Source organism: Diabrotica virgifera, chromosome 2 (assembly GCF_917563875.1).
Source record: "Diabrotica virgifera virgifera chromosome 2, PGI_DIABVI_V3a".
NCBI lineage: Eukaryota > Metazoa > Arthropoda > Insecta > Coleoptera > Chrysomelidae > Diabrotica > Diabrotica virgifera.
Genome location: NC_065444.1, coordinates 231,958,996 through 231,980,504, shown reverse-complemented (window position 1 = coordinate 231,980,504; position 21,509 = coordinate 231,958,996). Strand labels below are relative to the sequence as shown.

Sequence of the window (21,509 nt, the reverse complement as noted above, 5' to 3'; positions counted from 1 at the left end):
ATTTTAAAGCTTTAAAAAATATAAAAAAAATGATTTGTACAATAAATAATGCAATTGTAAAGAACGGCCATTTTGGACTTTTCGCAGGCTGTTTTGCAATAACCAATAAACGAAATTAAACTTATCATAGCTCAAATTGTAGGTTTTTTAATTTACTACAACTTTCTATAAAAAAGTTTTTCTCTAAAATGAATATCCTAAGCTGCAAAATTAAAAATCTTTAAAAATTGCAAATTTAACAAATGAAAATCGCAATATAAAAAAAAGCGCACAATATTTTTGGTTACATTTTAGTAGAAATTATTCCTAGCATCGTCCTTTACAACACCTGATAGGTTTCAAAAATTCCTGAATTATATCACGTTTTTTCACCCACAGCCTGGGGTATATAGAATAAGATAGTTATGATGATATCAAAACCTCCGGTTGTGAGATGGCACTTAAAGAAGAAGGTGGTTAAAATAAATTTATTTTTTTAAATATATTTAAAATTTGATTCCTTGAAACTCTATTTTTGTTTTTGTTTTCAGAGTGTTTTAGGTAGCGTAATTGTAATTTCTTTGAGAGGGATGATGATGCAAGTCGTTGAACTAAGAAAGTTTTGGAAATTAAGTAAACTAGACGCCGTCGTGTGGGTAGTGACGTTTGTGACAGTAGTATTTGTCAGTATGGAAATTGGTCTAATAGTTGGCGTCGGCATGTCTTTGTTCTCTATTTTCATTTTTAGTTTTAAGCCATACACATGCCTTTTGGGTAGTGTACCAAACACTGATTTGTATTTGGATATGAACAGATACAAAGGGGTAAGTAAAACATGATATAATTGTCTACTTGTAAAATTTTATATAGTATCAATGGTAATAAAATATTAGTCCAATGTTAAATTAACCATGTAAATTATTTAAAAAATTTTCAAAATAAACAAAATTTCAAGTACATATTGTATATTGGTAGAACGATTTTTATTGAAAAACGTGGGAATAGACAATTCACACTTGAATTTTTAATAAATTTTTATAAACAATTTGTAAAATTAAACTTGTTCCAAATTTTATTGTTACGATAAATATTTATTAAGTTACATGTTTGCTAAATTGAGAAAAAAATAAAAATTATCGTAAAATGTTTTTCCAAGAATTGTTTAAACAATTTGCAAAGAATTTTAACATTAAATTTATTAGCTGACAGCATAGGTATTTCTAATATACGCAAATAGTACGTAAAAATTATATAAAAAAGTCAAAATCCACCAACAAGAACCGGTGATATTTTATAATGTTTTACAGCGAGTTAAAGTTCATATTTCATTTTTCTATAACATGAATTTAAAAAAAGGTACTAACTTTGTCTAGAATAATTACTGTAGGACAACTTTTTTAAACTTGTCAGCTTTTCAAATACAAAAATAATTTTGTCCCATTATTAGCAAAGACCTTATTTCAAACTTTCAAACTCAAGTTTTGCAAAGTTGGCAATGGTTCCTTCTAACTTTTTTAAAATATTTTCGTAAAATAAATAATTTCCTTTTTTGCTTATGCCACCCGTGGAATCATTGTAGGCTCATATGTTTCTCACTTATTGCAAAAATAGTTTTTTGGAATACACAAATTGAATAACTTTGAGCTAATTGATGAATCAATTAAATTTTCACATTTTTAACACTATACTCAGTTTTCCACTCAATATCAAAGTTGTAGGTTCATTTTAAAAAATGATTGTTAACATTTATTCAAACTTAAGAAACTTGTATGATTTTTACAGTTTCCTAACCAAGAAATTAGTAAATCATCATTCATAGCTCGCCGTTTCAAAGCTTTAAGAGTAAACAATAGCGATCAACAGGTAGCAACAAAATATAACTTCGGGAGATAGTATCATAAACTTTGGCAACAGTGGTAATCTTTGACATTATCTAAGATTAATATTTTGACAATATCATAGTCGCGCTAAATGGAAGTAATAGAAAACGATTTTATTATTAATAAATAGATATTTATAAAAATAAAGCAAAATGGATGAAAATTTTATGTTAAGATAGGTATTTAGAAAGGTATTTGCATGAAATATCTAACAATAAAACAATAATAAATAATCATTTTTTGTTGTGAAGCGAAAAAAATTTCTATTTTCGCATAATTTTGGCAGGGTTTTTAATGGACTTTTTCTTGGAATGTTTCACTTTATTTTTGGTTTGATTTACTTTTTCCATTTTGTTAAACTGTTGATAATATTTTTAGAATAGAAAATCCTCCTAAAACTTTATATACTCGCATTAGAATTCGAAATATTTTTACGTAAAATATACTTACCTACCTACATATAACTAAAACTCACAATTAACAACAATCTATTATTTCGCAAAGAGGCAAACAACTTATACAACAACAACAAATATATAATAAATTAACTATCAATAAACACTACTTTCCTATGAAACAACAAAAACGAATTCTTAAATTAACACACTACTGCACTGAACAGATATCGATAAAGATGACAGAACAGACTAGAGAAAATCTGACGCAGGTTTGTCAAAATGACAGTGATAATTTCTCTATGTTGCCTAATTAGTTATTTAGTTATAATATGTTCGATTTTTTGTTAGAAATAAAAAATTTTAGTAGTTCCAAGGTTACACAAAATATAGGCATGGGATAAAAAAGTTTATTTAAAGAAAGTTTTTTTTTCTTCTTAATGGCGGTACAAGCTTCTTTTTCAATATTTTATTTAGTTATAGAGTAATTTCCACGTACTAACATATTTCTGAAATTGGGCTATGTACCGCCTACGAATATGTGTGCCAAATATCTCGACAAAATATTCAAAATTAGAGCCGCAATCTTGGAACGCGTTTGTTGCTACCTGTTGATCGCTACTGTAGCCTCTTAAATCAGTTTTATCAAATAGTTGCTTCCAAATTCATTCAAAATGCTTTTTTTGTATTAGTAAAGTTCTTAAAATGGTGGATTTTTAGCGCGAAATTGTTAATAATTCAAAAAGTCCACCGAACCCACGCAGAAAACATAGAGGGGTCCATAAAACTTAAGAAACTTGTCAAAAAACTGACCGGGTGGAAGATTCCAAGAGGATACTTTTTACCTTATTTATCTGTACTATAACGGCAATAGTTATTTATGTACCAAGTCAGTAAAGTTACTCTTTATCGAACAAGTCTGATATTATGAGCCGAGCGAGTCTAGTGAGCGAGGCGAATAACAGACGAGTTCGATAAAGAGGCTTTACTGACGTGGTGCATACAAAATTTTATCGCCAACAATTTGATATTGGTTAACACTTACTTACAATTTAAAATTTAAGAATTTTTTAAATATTAGACGTAACAAAAATTTTATGACAGTGATAGATTACTTTTGCATGATGGCCGCTTTCGATTTTTAATCGATAGTTATCAATCATCATCATCATCAACCCGTACGCGTCCACTGCTGGACATAGGTCTCTCTCAGCTCTTTCCATTTATCTCTATTTTGTGCGGCTTGCATCCAGTTACCGATAACATGTTTCAAATCATCGACCCATCTGGTTAGTGGGCGTCCTCTGCTCCGTAGTGCTTCTTCTCGCGGCTTCCACTCGACAATACGTTTTGTCCATCGCTTGTCTGGCAATCTGGCGACGTGTCCTGCCCAATTCCACTTAAGCGACGCGATTTTTTCGACAGCGTCTGTTGTTTTTGTTCTACGGCGTATTTCTTCGTTTGGGATTCGGTCCCTCAGGGAGACACCCAACATCTGGCGCTCCATAGCCCTCTGATTACGCGAATCTTGTTCACTACCTTTTTTGTTAGTGTTAATGTTTCTGCACCATAAGTGAGTACAGGCAATACACACTGGTCAAAGATTTTCCTTTTCAGGCATATGGGTAAGTCCGATTTAAATACATAGTTAAGTTTACCAAACGCTGCCCAGGCTAATCCTATGCGACGTGGGAGTTCGCACGTCTGGTTATCTCGTCCCAACCGAATTTCATGTCCCAAGTACCTATAAGATGCAGTCTGCTCAATATTCATTCCATCAACAACAATATTACGATTTAGCACCAGATTAGTCATTATTTGCGTCTTGTTGATGTTAATCTTTAGTCCGACCTCTAAGGAAGCGTAATATAATTTGTTCAACATTATTATTGCATCATCCATACGATCGGCTATAAGGACGATGTCATCTGCGAATCTCAAATGACTGAGCTTCTCTCCATTTATATTGATACCATATTCGTTTAGATCTGCCTTCTTAAATGTGTGTTCTAAAAGGGTTGTGAACAGCTTTGGTGAGATGGTGTCTCCCTGCCGCACTCCTCGCTGTATACAGAATGTATTTGTTTGTTGTTCACACAGTCTTACGCTAGCCGTTGCCGTTTGGTAGATATATTTGATCATGTTAATGTAGCGATGGTCTATTCGGCAATCTGTCGATGCTTTTAACATTTTAGTTATCAATACATATTGAATAATTACTAGATCGGTCAAGTTTTGATTTATTTTATATGAATATAATTACAAAATACTACAGAATTTTACTTTTTGGCATAAATTTAATTAACAATGTCGTAAATTTTGTACAATATTTTTAATAATTAAAGTACATAAATTGCAAGTTAACTCAAATGGATAATCGATAACTGCCATCGACCACATACATTCAATCTCGATTAATCGCGGCAGGTAAAGTAAAATTCTTCTTTCAGTACAATTAAGTGTTACTTTACTGCCGGAAATGAGGGCAAATGAGTACAATAACGAATGAATTTAGTTACGGTTGGCGATAAAATAAATTAACCAGTATTTTTGTATTTCAGACAAAGGAGGTGGAAGGAATCAAAATCTTTCACTACTCTGGAGGAATTAACTTTGCTACAAAAAGTATGTTTAAGGAAGATCTGTATAAATTAATTAATCTCAATGTTCAAAAAGAGCTAATTCATCGAGAAAAATTAAAAAAGGTTATGGAAAAGGTAAGATTGACAATAATTATATCTCAGTATGTATTCTATTTATTGTTGTAATTCCTACATACCTACCTATGATCAAATTCCATTTCTGCAATATTTCACACCAAATCTTTAAAAATTTCTTGTATCTGCCTTAGCTTCATTAGCCACTGCCTTATATTTTTTCTTTACTATCTTAACTTTGTCTTGTAACAATAATTTTGTGTTATGATATTACTGGATTTATTAGTTATCGAATATTACTAAATATTCTAAATGATCTTTGGTAAATATCTTCATTCTAATTCTTTTTTGTTTATCAATTTTGCACCTGATTCTCCAGAGAATGAAGCAGACGAAAAGCCAATAAATCCGTATCAATTTTCTATGTCTGTTTTCTCTTCCGTTAGTTTTCTTCTGTTTACAATTTATATAGATCTTTTGTGTACATAAATTATATGATTACAGAAGTACGAGTAGGTACTCTTTTTATTTTTGCTTCGTTCCCTGTTTATGTTTATTCTTAGAACCTAAGTATGTGATTATTTATCATTTATAGTTTCCTTTGCACTGATAGATCACCAGTAGACAGTGTATGTATATACTATGTATGGGCCATTCCACGAACATACGCCTGTTTTGGATTATTTCGATAACGAATATTTTACTGTGTAACATAAGAAGTACAAAAGTAAATGGCGCTAATAATTATTCCAATAAACAACAATGTAATTTGCAATTTACTTTCGTTCTTCTTATTCTGCACAGTAAAATATTCGTTGCCGAAGTAATCCAAAACAGGCGTATGTTCGTGAAATAGGGTATATATACAGTACGTAAATCGTTCAGCTGGACATAGGGAATATACATTGAGAGAATTGTGGCAACTGAGCTAACCTGTGTCAGTTGAAGCTTCTGTTGGAGTTCGAGTTTTTGGTGCAATAGAGCTGTGTTTACTTTGATTTTTAAAATATTTTTAATTTAAAACTAATTTCAAATCTAAACAGTTTTCCCATTCCATTAGGCCAAAAATATTTAGCTATACTTTTTCTCATGATCATCTTTCAGTGCGTCACAGTTTTTCGATTTCTTTCTAACGCATTAAATTGTATGTGACAGAAAAAAAGGCACGTCGGTGATTACTTCTAGTTCTGTGATTATTCTAGTTGTCGATAGATGGCGCCATAATTAAAAAAAAATAATTTTTTTTAATTAGATAATAATATTACAAATATAATCTGTATAATTTATAAGACTATACAAATCAAAGAAAATACCATTTTTATAAATGCAAGAAACACATTTGATTTGTTTTTATTCTAAATTGAAAATAAAATGTGACAACTGTCAGATTTAACTAAAATGTCATGTTAGAATGAATGTCATAAATGTGTATTATCACGGACTTACCCTTTTTCCTATCATTTTGGACGCACTGAAAAATGATCATGAAAAGGACAATACCACATTGTCATATTTTGACGTTTATTTGTGTTGTCGAAATGAGTTGTCAATTTTAAGCTTAATGCCCCTTAATGCTAAAAATCATATTGTCATCGAGAGAGCTCAGTTGCCACAATTATCTCAATATAATACAATGTATGTATTTAGGTATCTATGTAAATATATACAATGTATGTTCCCTATGTCCAGCTGAACAATTTACGTGGTGTATAAATAAAAGATACAGATATTCAGTACTGGCAGCAAAATCATATTCAAGTAAAGATACAACATTTTGGTATAAAAATAATAAAGGGATCATAATAGAATCATTATATTAACCAGCGTCCTAGAAAAAAAAAATAAATCAAACAAATGTGTCTAAGTACTAAGGAAAACTGGATGAGAATGAACGATATATTCAAGTCAGTTCAAGAAACAAAATTGATGTAGTAGAACAAAAAAACTGTGAATGATAGAAGAAATACTGAGACTCGTGCACTAGAGAACAGAATTAATAAATAAAGATATAAATATGTAAATGAATACAAGAGCTTCCAAGTAATAATCAGACAGAAGATAAGAACATGCAAAAATTCAATTTCATAGGAAATCATGTAATGAAATTCAACACTATGGAAAGAAATACCATGCATTTCACCTGAACAAGAAATTAAAAGTGATAGCTGAAAACAAACGGAAGCAACTATCCCAAAGTTTAGATAATAATAACTAACTGCCTTACTAATAAAACACTCGTATTCTAAGGTTATTCCGTATTAATATTTAGAATAGTTATCCTAAGTATAAGGTAGACATTATACGAAAATAATTTGTTAATAATAAACTCGGCGTAAGTTAGTTATAAGTATTCCCACTTTATTCCGAAATAATAGTTTGGCAACGGCGCAATCTTCTACACAAATGCATAAAACAACGATATATTGGGTGAAATACTATGTCAATTTTGACTTTTCTCTACAACTGACAAACCAAATTCCGTCATTTTTTGATGAACTACCCGCAGTTGCTTTTCCCTTTATGAGTCGTATAAACTCAAAAAATGTAGATTTTCAACATCAAATTTTACTTCATAATTTTTTGATGGGCTATGGCCTTTGTATTTTCTGCTATATTTTAATAAATCGTTATTTCTTATCTTGTATGTTGAGCTTGAGTATTTCATAAAATGGCTTCAAATAAAACAGAAGGTTGCATTAAATGGGAAAGTGAAGAAAAAGTAAACAAATTGATTTATTTTAAATGGCAAAGTTGCAATCCTAATAGCGACATTAATAATATTGAAAAATATTAAAAATATTACTAAAAGATTTTTAAATTGAAAACTTATTGGTCCATTTCCCTGGTGACACCTCCAAGGCTTCTAAAATATGCAAGCCAGATGGATGCTGCAGTGAAGACAAAAGGGAAGGAATTCTACACTATGCAATTCACAACCCCCGTCTGCAGCTTGGTAAAGTTCCAACGTAAATTGAACCTATTTACTCTATAGGAGTAATACTAATATAAAAATAAAAATGTATACCATTTTTATTCAGTTGCAATGCGAAGGCAAAACAATCTTATTTTTCACTTAGAATACGGAGTGCAGTCCGGGTTGCAACAGGGTTACAACAGGTTGCCTGTCACCTGTTGTAACATAATTATGTTACCTAACCTAATGTTACCTATTGACCCACTTACCACGTGTGGGAGTCATATGTTGACCTAGGGCCGTAGCCATAGGAATTTTATCCATCCTTTGGATTTTGCCATGTTGGCATCTATATTCTATATAAGACTTTTAGTCTGTTTTTGAAAGGCTTTGACCTTTGTATTTTTTGGTTGGCTAACCATGTTCTTGTAACACTGATGATGCTCTTGTTACAGAGCGAAAACGTTTTGTTTCTATGTTTGTAGCCCTATAGAAGCTTTTTAAACTAATATACCTTTTACCAAGCCAAAAATTTTTTATTAAATTTTACTTGTAATTAATGGTATACGGCCAGCTACAGGAAATTTTTCTTAGTGAACCTTTATAATTGGCTAAATGGCGCTACATAATTTGTAGCGCCATTCCATAAGCACTGCAAAGATATTTATCTCAAAACTTCGTTTTTGGGGTTAGGTCACTGTTGCTCTGAGCGCCTTAAATGACAAAAAGTGGAAAGAAGTGAATTGAGATATGAAATACATAAGTTTTGGAAGAGCATTAGATTCAGGCATTGTGTTTGGCTTAAGCCGACATTTTCCACAATAACAGACAAATATCTCGCAAATATATGCAGTGATTATTGGACAGTATGATGAGTATAAGTAAATGTAAGTAGCATGGACTCTGAGTGAGGCCATACTTGGAAGTTTTTAATATATGGGCATACAGATTAGAGACGACAACTAAGAAATAAACTGTGTCGACAACGTTAGCAATAAGGAAATCCTTAGACGACAACCAAACAACACCACTGGTCTCTATGATACGGAGACACAATCTGGCATACTTCCGTCACAGGATGAGATATTCTGAAAAATATGAACTTTTCTCATCATTCAAGGAAAGATCCAAGGTAAACGTGTACTTGATCGAAGAAGAATATCATCAATAAGGGTCATGAATCTAGAAAAAAAAAGAACTTCTACGGTTATTTATTATTTTTATTAAAGAACCTTTTTAGTGAGTCCGGTCCTGATAGCAAGCAAATCTTACAGCTTTATATCACTCCTGACAAATTTATAAATTCAAGTAGTTAAAAGTTGAAATATAATTTAATTTTTACATTGTTTGCAAGATAAAGTTTAAATGTGACAGTGTGTTAAAAAACCAACGATTCTGTGAGTACAAAATTGCATTATTTATATCTAACCATAAAATCAGAAGTTAAAAGGCAATATTTTATCGATTTCAATCCAAATTATCGATTATCGACAACAACTTTTTGCTGATTCAAGTAATTAGGCTGCCGTCTAATTTTGTTAAGAGGCCAGGTCCGGCTTCAGATCCGCTGTTCCAATGCATGTAAATTTTCAACGGGACGATGGCTGAACCGGAATTAGCTACTACTTCACGAAATACACCGACTACGTCACATATCTCTTACTCTCATGCATTAAACAGTTTTAAACATCCTTCAAAAGACCAAGGTATCATACTTTCAACCATACAAGGAATACAAGTTTTCGAATATGTAAAAGCTGTTGGATCAATAGTACAGCCCAAAAACGTTATTTGGGCATCCAGAATCGCAAACAACCGCATCTGCATCTACCTCTCGTCTAAATATATAGTTGACCAATTTCTTAGCTCCCACAAACATGTAATTATTGACGGCAACCAAATTGAAGTAAGAAGATTAATAACTCCTGCCCAGAGATTAATCATATCAAGTGTATGTCCTACTATACCTAATAGCATAATTGAAGACCATCTAAAAACTATGGGTATAAAATCCGTCTCCAACATGACGTTTCTACGAGTAGGCATGCAAGACCCGGAATATAGCCACGTGCTTAGCTTTAGAAGGCAAATCTTCATAAGTCCTTTAGAAAATGCATCGATTCCTGACTCATTCCTAATTTCATTCGACAATACATCATATAGAATATACATTTCCATAGACGGTTTAAACTGCTCCAGATGCAAGACGGTCGGACATCAAGATTCTGACTGTCCTTCTTTATCATCATTAAGTAGTCCAATTAATCAAACGGAAACTGACCATCAAGTGAACGTACTCAACTCTGCCAATAAAGAATATAGCCAGCCAGAAGAACAACCACGGAAAGAACACGAAGAAGGTACCCAGACATTAAAGGAACCGAAACTTAACATTACAAAAAATCACGAATTAACATCAGCCACAAACGACCAAACCACTTCCATACAAACAAACAAAGAACTACAGATTTCGTCACAACCACAAATATCCCAAGATTCAGTAATTGAAAGCGATAGAAAAATCTCTGAAGCTATTCATGTTACTAAAAGACAAATTTCCACTTCTCCCGAAATCCTTGAAAATGACCTACCTCCTCCCACTACTGAAAAACAAAAAAATAAAAAGCCTAAAACTCAAGATTCTATTCCAGATATTCTCAATGAAATTAAAGAAAAAATTGAAAATAGAATCCCTTCCTTCACACTTTCTTTTCATGAAATATGTGATTTTCTGTCAAATTCCCTTCACTCAAAACATCCTGAACTTATTGCTAAAAATTATTCAAATGAAAGCGATGAAATCAAAGAACTTCTAAACTTTATATATTCTCAAACACAAAATAAAAGTTTAAAAAACAATATTACCAGATTGAAGAAGAAACTACTTCTAAGCAGTCTTTCTTCTACTGACGAAACTGACTACGAATCAAGTTCTCAAGTAAATAGTTAAAATGGCCAATAATACATTCATATTACAGTGGAACCTCAATGGTTATTTTACCCATATAGAATCCATCAAGCTTCTTATAAACGATTATCTTCCTTTAGTCATATGCATAGAAGAAACCCATTTCAAACATCAAAATGTAACATTAAAAAATTATGTTCCTTTTCTAAGAAACCGAGTTACAGATCATTCAAGCGGCGGAACAGCAATTTTCGTAAGGGATGACATAGAGTCAACCGAAATACAACTGCAAACAAACCTGGAAATAGTTGCAGTGTCAGTCACCCACAAAATGAAAATCAATATTTGCAACGTATACTTACCTCATCCTACTGATTTAGATATAACTGAACTAAGCAATGTTTTAAACCAAATTCCACACCCAAAAATAATATTAGGCGATTTTAACTGTCACAACAGTACCTGGGGAAGTAACAAAACCGACAAATGTGGTAATCTCTTAAACAATCTCATCGACAATTTAAATTTAGTGTTACTGAACACTGGCAAATCTACTAGGTTCAATTCATACAATGGTACATTTTCAGCTATAGATCTCTCTTTATGCAGTCCGTCGCTAGCTACTTTATTATACTGGGACACATTGGGGTATTTATATGATAGTGATCATTTCCCTATCACAATAAACATAGATACTAATGATATATTGACTTTTCCAATTCACCAAACATGGAAAATAAAGTCAGCTGACTGGGATTTGTATCGAACACTTATAGAAGGACAAACAAACAACTTTAATTTAACCAATACCGCAAACGAAAATCTGGAACTATTTAATAATATTATTATTTCTGCAGCAACAATCGCAGTGGGGAAAACAAAATCAAGTAAAAGGCAGCCAGTTCCTTGGTGGAATAACGAAATTGCCCAAGCACTTACTTTGTCTAAACACGCTTTCAACGTTTATAAGAAACATAAAACTATCGATAACCTTATAATTTTTAAAAATCTCAGAGCAAAAAGCAGACAATTGATCAAGAAAGGAAAACGAGACAGTTGGAAAAAGTATGTGGCTTCAATAAATCCTTCCACTCCCATAGGCGACATATGGAACAAAGTACGCAGAATAAAAGGAACAAAATACTTCCGAGGCATAGATACGCTATCATACAATAACCAAATGCATTCAAACAAGGTAGCTATTCCAGAAATACTAGCAGATATATATGAACTTAATTCTAGTGATTCCAACTATAGCATATCTTTTTTAGAATATAAAAATCTAATGGAATCGTCAAATATACAAATCACCGAGAGCGACAATCCAATAAACAAACCCATAAGTCTTCAAGAATTAGAATTTTGTTTAAGCGCAAAAAATTCGACGCCAGGACCTGATGATATCCACCCTCTTTTCTTACGAAATCTTCCTCTAAATGCAAAACTAATATTAGTTGATATTTTTAATAATATTTTCATTCAGCACGACTTTCCTGATCTATGGTCGCAAGCAACTATAATTCCAATCCTTAAATATAATAAACCAAAAGACGATCCAAATTCCTATCGTCCAATCTCACTTACTTGCTGTACCTGCAAACTTTTAGAAAAAATCCTTAATTATCGTTTTAAATGGTATCTCGAAAACAATAACCTAATAAGTATCAGACAAAGTGGATTTCGTACGGGTAGATCCACAACAGACAATCTAATAACCCTTGAATCAGCTGTACATGAATCTTTTCTGCACAATCAAAAACTTATTGCCGTATTTTTTGACATAAGAAAAGCTTTTGACACAACATGGAGACATCTTATACTAAAAACACTTCAAGAATGGAATGTCCAAGGGCATATGTTGTCGTTTATTAAAAATTTTCTAGAAACACGAACTTTTCGAGTTAGAGCCAATGGATTCACATCTTCCAGACGAGTACTGCAAAATGGCACTCCACAAGGATCTACTCTAAGTCCTACACTCTTTCTGATTGCAATAAATAGTATTATACATCAAATAAAGCTGCCTGTATTTACTAGCCTATATGCAGACGACTTAGTCATTTATCTAAAAACAAATAATGTAACTCTGGGATCACATATATTGCAAACGGCCTTACATACAATTGAAAACTGGTCGCAAAACACGGGTTTTATATTTTCTGGCGAAAAGACACGTTATTTAATTTTTAGCAAAAGGAAAGACTATCCTAATATTCAATTAACACTTAACGGAGTTATGCTGAAGCAGTCAGAAGAAATAAATTTCTTAGGACTTTCTTTTGAACGTGACTTAAAATGGAAAAACCACGTAACGAATCTGCAACGTTCTTGCCAATCCAGAATTAACCTACTAAAAATGCTGTCAAATACCTCTTGGGGGGCTGATACAACAACTTTACTTAATCTATATAGATCATTAATAAGAAGTAAATTAGATTACGGCTGTTTATGCTACGATACTGCTAACAAAACATCTTTAAAAAAACTTGACTACATTCAAAATACGTGCTTGAGATTGGTTTTAGGTGCCACACGAACTAGTCCAGTAAGTAGTTTACAAGTTCTGGCTAATGAACTCCCTTTAAGCCAACGAAGGCAACTTCTATCACTGAATTACGTTGCCAGAATTTCAGCAAACAAAAGCAACGTAACCTACTCAACAATATTCTACAGAACAAATATATCTTCTGATCATTACGAAAACATTGCAAGAAATATGCTACCATTTCCTGAGCGAACAAAACGTATTGGTTTTAATTTAGAACAGTTCAGTCTCACTATACCCATTCATGTAAATTTTCCTCCCTGGATGATCAATCCTCCAAAAATAGATATGTCTCTAAAAGATCTCCCTAAACATTCCACACATCCTTTCCTTATCCAGCAAGCTTTTAAAAATTTAATTTCCAAATACCCAACAACTCATCGAATCTTCACTGATGCTTCCAAATGTGATGAAGGACATGCTGCAGCTTATATCTGCGGAAACATCAAGTCTACCGTACGAATCCCAACAAATTGTTGTATATATACCGGAGAACTTACAGCAATTCACCAGGCAATGAAAAAATGTGGTTCTATCCATGAAAGCAAATTTGTGATTATCACCGATTCAATGAGCGCATTACTTGGGATAAAACAGCTATATACAACTCACGCTATTCTTCTCAAAATCAAAGAAGAATTATCTTATCTACAGAATCAACAGAAAGATATTCTCTTCATCTGGGTACCTTCCCATATGGGAATAATTGGCAACGAGGAAGTGGACTCTCTAGCAAGCAATGCAACTACCGACCAAAGTATTTCTATCACAGATCAAATACCTTGGACTGATCACAAAGTAAATATCAAAGGTCATGTCCACAGAACGTGGCAAACTACTTGGAATCAGACTAACAACAAACTAAAAGAATGCCTAAGTCAAGTAGGAACTAAACTCATGTTACCAAGAAATAGAAAAGACCAAGTCATCATCAACCGACTCCGAATAGGACATACGTTACTAACACACAAGCATATCTTCAACAAGGAGGCCGCTCCGATGTGTACCAATTGCAACACGCAACTGACAGTGAAACATATAATTATCGAGTGTCCAGTGTACCAGAAAGAAAGGATCGCGTGTGCTCTTAGTGACAATATTAAAAGTGTACTGACTTCAAACCTAAACTCCTTATTAAATTATCTCAAAATGACTAAACAATACACCAGATTGTAAAGCATGTTTATATAATAATATGTATCTTACTGTTTGTGTATGTCCCCCCGCTAATAACCCTTAGTGGTTGATGCGGGTTTATGTGTGTAAATAAAAAAAAAAAAAAAAAAACCTTTTTAGTGCATTGTTACATATGGTTTCTTTAGGTTTATAGCATTTAATTTCACCATTATCGTATTTTTAGATGGAATCTTCAGATAGCCAGGACTACAAACAGAAGTTATTAAAACTACAGAGCAAAATTAATACAGACCTAAAGTGTGTAATCCTAGATTTCTCATCTGTCAGTTATATCGATCCTTGTGGTGCAGCAATGTTAGGAAGTGAAATTAATGACTTCAAAAGACTTGAGATTTCATTTTACATTGCGGCATGTTCAGGTAAGCTAAACATTTGCTTTTATTTATAGTACTCTAAACAATTTTGATCTTAACAATTCTGTTTTATTGTTTGCATACTAACGATCTATATCTGTTATTTATTTATAAATTGTTGTAAATAAATTAAGTATCTACCTTTGGTTTTTAATCTTTTTATTATAACGGCTATCAAATTAATTCTGCTATTTGCGCTATGAACTCAGTTTACAATACACCTATAAATATTCAGTAACATTTTTGGTATATCAATTTCTATAGAAAAACAACATATTTATGCAATCTGTTTTGTAATCAATAAATAAATAACACAATCAAATATTTTAAATGTCATTATGTTATATTGTTACAGATCGCACTTACAACACTTTGGATAAATGTGACCTTTTGACGAAAGAAAAAGATTTCTTAAGAATTTTCCCCAGTGTTCATGATGCTGTTCAGTGCGCATCATACAATCTGAAGATTCCGATAGAGAACAGTATTGCTAGAATATCGTAATTAATTGTTAGTTGTTAATTGTTAGGATTATTTTTTTACCAGTGTAGAAAACTACACCGAAATTTTAATTTTCACGCTTATTTTTTCGAATATAACAAGTGTAAATATTTTAAAGTTATTTTAGATGTTAAGTAGACGACGAATATACTGTTGAATTCAGTTTCAAATATAGAAGAGATGTGATACTCGGTAACTATATGTATTAAAATATGTGTAATTGACCAATAACCTGTAAAGGATCAGGATCATATAAGTTAAAAAAATATAAAAATCTAAAAAAATACACTTTTTAAATTTAACATGTAATAACGACAAATATATTGAAACTTTAAGACTGACACTTTATTATTGTTTTCTTGTAGAATCTGATAATAATTATTGCTATCACGTTCTTTCGATCTCTCCCATAATGAACTCTATATATTTCCTTTTAAGATCTAAACTTTTATCAAATATCTCATTTTAAAGAAACCCTAAATTAATAAAAATTAATTTTATCTTATGAACCTTTTTTGTTTTATTATTAGTATTCAGTATACCAGACATTTTTTCTTAATCCTTTAAATTTCTTCATTAATTCTATACATGCCTTGTCACATAACTTCCAACTAAGTAACTTAGAACACCTGCCAACCACCTTTTCTAGTATCATTGACATAACAGCCATATGGGGCAACTTTGAAACATTTCCCATTCCGTCCTATCTCTAGACTCCTTTCCATATTTTACCTTTCAAGTTATCCAGGTCTCCTGGTCTTCTGGTCTTCTTCGCTAAAATAATTTTCTCACCTTTGAATCTTTTTTTTCATTTGATTACATGCCCAATAGAATTGTATCTTCTACGCCACAAACCTTGCTTGTTTAGTGCTTCGTATATCTTTCTCTTAATTTTTGGCTCGAAACGCTTAAGCAGCTCTTGATTATTTTGTGTAAGTGACCATGTTTCAGCTCCGTATGTTAAAACTGGTATTATTGGTGGTCTTTACAAGGTCAGTGTAACTTTTTTTAGATATTGTAAGGTCATTCGTCTTTCTAGGTCACAGTAACACTTATTGGCAAGCATTATTCTTCTTTTGATTTCTTTGCTGACGTTGTTATGCTTACTCAATAACGAACCTACATTTATATGAAGGGGTCCACACATTCTAACTCCATTTTCACTGCATACTTCCTTATTTACCGATAAGCTTCTGTCAGAAACTCAATGAATCTGGTGATTATCTCAGTGTCGTCTTCATATCTAGTCACTTTAGATTTTTTATATATATTTTATATAGTTTCTATTATATTTTTCGGGATCAGAAGTATAAAATGAAGGACTCTATACTACTTAGTAATACTAATACTTGGGAATCTTCATTGGAAGCTTGAACAGTTATATATAGGTCTATATAGCGTATTTGTAGTTCCATTTTAACCTCAAAGACTCTATGGACCTGGCGATTATTTTAATGTGGTCTGCATATCCAATCACTTTAAGTTTTGACATGTTGTATATAGTTTCTGTTGTAGTTTTCGGGATCAAAAATATAAAATGAAAGATTCCATACTACTTAGTAATACTAATACTTGAGAATCTTCATTAGAAGCTTGAACAGTTATATATAGGACTACATACAATATTTTAGCCCAATTTTCACCTCAGGGACTATATATTTGGCGATTATAAAAGTGTCGTCTTCATATAAAAATCGCTTTAGAGTTTGACATGTTTTATATAGTTTCTGTTATAGTTTTTGTGGATCAAAAATGTAAAATGAAGGATTCTATACCACTCCAGTCATACTAATATTTGGGAATTTTCATTAAAAGCTTAAGGAGTTATAATAATATATAGGACTACATACCGTATTTGTAGTCCAATTTTCGCCCCAAGGACTCTATAGATCTGTCAATTATGAAAGTGTCGTCTGCATATCCAATCACTTTAGATTTTGACATGTTTTATATAGTTTCTGTTGTAGTTTTCGGGATGAAAAATATAAAATGAAGAATTCTATACTACTTATAGTAATACTAATATTTGGGAATCTTCATTAGAATCTTGAACAGCCATATATAGGAACTATTATATAAGTATTTGTGACAATATTTCTCTCTTTATATTATGAAGCATATAGCATTCGCCAAAATGGTTTATTACTGCCCATTATCATATTACAGTATCTTATTGTTTTATGGTTTACGTCTATCATTTTGTTTTATTGACAAGTAACAAAATGAAACCTCTTGATCAATCTGGTTTACTAAGTATAACTAATGTTTCGATTGAAAATATTTTACTGCTTCCCGATTTTTGTATATTGTTCGTATTGTAGAAATTCCATTATCACACTGTGTATCATTACCTATGATTTCATTATGTCCATTATTTTCTCTGTATTATCTGACCTATATATATATATATATATATATATATATATATATATATATATATATATATATATATATATATATATGTAAATCACTTAATCTAGTCTATTTTTTGATAATTCTTCTTAAATAGGAAAATAAGTTTATGTAATATTTTTGTCGTTATACTAATAACAACGGTATTTATTATTATTTTGATTTAAACAAATGAATTGTGCTATATATTTTAAGTTAAAGGCGTCAAAATAAAATAGACATACAAATACATTTTATTTAAATTAACTTAAATAAATTCACTGTAACAACATCGTATTGCATTTCAGTGGAACCGAGAGCTTAACGTCATCTCCGAAAAACGGTGAACGAATCGTATCATTTTTATGATTGAAAATGTTGTTGGTGCCGAGAATCACATTCATGCGCTCTGGCTTATGAAGCCAGTAACTTGCCGCTGAGCTACAGCCGTTCACAAATAAATTCACTATTCAATCAGTATTGAAGAATCGCACAGTGTATTATGTTTAAAGGCCTTGATCCGGAGTTGTTTCTTCTTGCTGTAGTTATTATCAAAGGCGATGCAACAACTGCCATAACCTATTGTTTTTTCTAGGTATGTAAGATATGTACTACAGCAAATAAACCGTCAGGAAGCAATAATTTCAGATCGCGACCTGTAAACGTAGGAAACTTCTTCTTCGCTTCGTCTTCATCTTGTGTAGACATGACTCTCTCTGTTCTTCAATGTATCTCTAGTAAGTTGTCGTTCCAGCGTTTTCGCAGTTTCCTCAACTATTGTTTTCCGATTGATAAATCGCTTCATTCTACCCTTCTACTTGTTCCCCAGGTCTTGATTATCTTCATTTTGCATCCCCGTCATATATCTGTAATTAGAGCTCTATCTCATAGTGTCTTACAATCAATTTTTCTAAGGGTTTTCAGGTTTGTAAATTCTGCCTTTCACTGCTCTTCATAGTTTCCAAAGAGATGTTATCTGGTCCAATTGCGTTCTTTATTTTTGAAGTTTCCTTATTTGTTTCTTTGATAACCATTGTTGTTAATGTCTCCTTGATACCTATGAACTTGTATTTTCTCAAATACTTCGTTTAATAAACGGTCAAAGTATATTTCCATAGATAGCTTATTTTCATCTCGGATACACCTAATGTTATTACAATTGTTGCTTTAATTGCTATAGTTTTGGCTGTTCATCTTCGTCTTCTTTTCTTCGTTTTACCCTACTCTTTCTTAAGTTATTAGTATAGATTTTATACGTGTTTTTCCATTTATTATAGTTTTCTCATTTCCTTAATTTTTCTTGAATTTCGTTTAACCACCAAGAGGTCACTTTGTTTTCAAACTTCTTTCCTGATTTTTTCTTATTTCAATTTATATTATTTATTATAATAAGTATTTCAATTTTAGTATTTCTAAGAATACCAGCAATATTTCTTTATTTAGAAAAAATATATTAACGGAAAACAAAAAGGAGTCTGAATTGCAGGTGATAACATCGTTATGATATTCTAGAACTTGTGCCTTGTACTGTGACCTCTCCTGAGTCGTTATTTTTAATAAATCTAGTAGATTCGTGTATTTTATTTTGTCGCCAGCAAATTAAATAAATAAAATTGGTTTAAATGTTCTTGTAAAGAATCTGTTTACTTGAAATTGTTTTTACAGATAACTTTTGATAAAGAGAACAATTGAGAAGTGTAAACAAGCATGTAAACAAATTCTGTCAAATAATCGTTGTTTAATATTGTAATGTTTGTTTCTGACTAGTTTCTTCAAGTATTGTATTGAAATTAATTGTTTTTATAAATTATTGTATACGTATAACAAGTGTTTTTCAATTTCAACTGATGAAATCCACGAAATGTTATCAAATTTTAAATAAATGTTACCTTTTACTCGTGTGTATTCATTAATATGTATATCATTTTCACCCACAGATTTCAACAAGAGTACTCATTTTTTAAACATTATATTTATATTATATTATGTATGTAGGAAAGGGCTAGATTTAATTTATGTGAGTTTTCTTGCCTTAATAAGAGCGTAGGCGCAAAATTTCGAGCCAATGTTTTTTAAATGCATTTCGGACCGAAATTACCTTAGAATAAAAAAAAGGTTTTTTTTATGAGATATTTGAAATTAAAAATCACACTCAATGTTCTCTTATTTTTCACCCCTGTAACTTATTCATACAAATATATATTATAGAAGTTTTCATGGACGTTCGGCCCTCGGTAATAATGCAATCTTTCATTCTGCGGTTAAATTTTTCAAAAATACTTATTAGTTTTCTCAGAATTCGAAAAAAATAATGCATTTAAAAAGCATTGTCCCAAATTTTGCGTCTACGCTCTTAAGAGAACATTATATTTTACTTCCCTACAATTTATTTATACATCATGAGAAAATTTTAAAGCTTGATCGATTAATTATTAGTACGGGAGACATTGGACGTATAATCGTTTGATATTCTTCTTCTTCAGGTGCCGTGTCTGTATTCAGACGTTGGCCGTCATCATGTTTAAAAGTTCCTGACACCCCCCTCTATCGGCTGCTGCGCGAAATAATTCTTCTACCGTGGAACCACACCATTGTCGAATATTACGCAACCATGACAGTTTCTTTCGACTAATCCGTCTCTTTGCCTCCACTTTTGGAAGTACATAGATGGTATTTAGGTCCTCTATGGCCGAAGTATTCTGTTTTTCTTCTCTCTGTGATGTTTATGAGCAGACGTTCTGAATTCATCATTGGAAAACATATTCATTGGAAGTGTGCTAAACCCTTGATATCTTTAGGATTCGTCGATAACACCACAATTCGAATGCTTCTAATTTATATATCATTGTGACTTCTAACGTCCATGTCTCGCAACCATATAATAATATAGACCACACGTAGCATTTAAGGACCTTCGTGAGAATATTCATCGACAGGCTTCGGTTACATAAGACTGGTTTCCAGGTCATGAAAGCCTTACGTGATATTTCAATCCTGGTTATTATCTCTTCATCACAGTCGTAATTTACTTTTAACCAACTGCCAAGGTATTTAAAATGCTTTACCCGTTCTATCTCCTCTCCATCAAGAGAAAGCACACCTTGATCTACATTTATCTTTCCAACTGCCAAGGTAGCGACCAATAGAAAAAAATTGAGTATTGGAGGAAATCACGATCCTCCAATGGAGAGAGATATTGTACTATATCTACATTAAAATATGTATTGTGGAAACGTGCTCTTGTATTTTTTATTGGAGAAGGTAGTTTCCCCTAGACTTCACAAAAATTTCGAAAAAGCTGTCTTAGTCTGTCTGAAGAAATTGATTGGAATGAATTTGTTTTTTTTTTGTTGCGATCTAACAAAGCGTTATAAAAAATCTAGTCTATATTGGAATCAAATTGCCAAGATAAGGGATGAGAATCAGAATACCTGAAATATCAAAATACAGAGAGGAATCCGTTAGGGTTGCGTGCTGTTCCCACTAACCTCTTCAGACCCAAGGAAAGAGTTTTTATTATCTTAACAATATTTTCAATTTTCTCTCCTCATTTGTGAAAACAATAAACGAAAATATATAAAAACTATAAAAAAATTATTTGGCAGAAAAAATATGACAGGACCAGCATAATGGACATCAGGACTTAGCTTTCATATAATTTAAGTATGAAACTGAAAAAACATTCTCGTTCAGGAGAAATACAGATATACATTTTGCATTTTGTACAAAAGAATCTCTTCTTAGTGCATCCAAGAGGTTTAGGCAACGCGGTAAGAATTTCTATTGCTG

General features: G+C 31.9%; 1 protein-coding gene across 5 annotated transcripts in view; it reads left to right on the top strand.

The window, feature by feature from the left end:
- The window catches only part of LOC114335390 (solute carrier family 26 member 6-like), a 210,101-nt gene extending 190,486 nt beyond the window's left edge, over nucleotides 1-19,615 (top strand). For all 5 annotated transcript variants that reach the window (XM_028285621.2, XM_028285620.2, XM_028285619.2 and 2 more), the window contains exons 11-14: nucleotides 531-803; nucleotides 4,816-4,971; nucleotides 14,639-14,834; nucleotides 15,184-19,615. In XM_028285621.2, the coding sequence (XP_028141422.2) occupies nucleotides 531-803; nucleotides 4,816-4,971; nucleotides 14,639-14,834; nucleotides 15,184-15,332 (774 nt within the window). In that variant the 3' untranslated portion in view covers nucleotides 15,333-19,615. The remainder of the gene's footprint in view (nucleotides 1-530; nucleotides 804-4,815; nucleotides 4,972-14,638; nucleotides 14,835-15,183) is intronic.
- The last annotated feature ends 1,894 nt before the right edge of the window (nucleotides 19,616-21,509 follow it).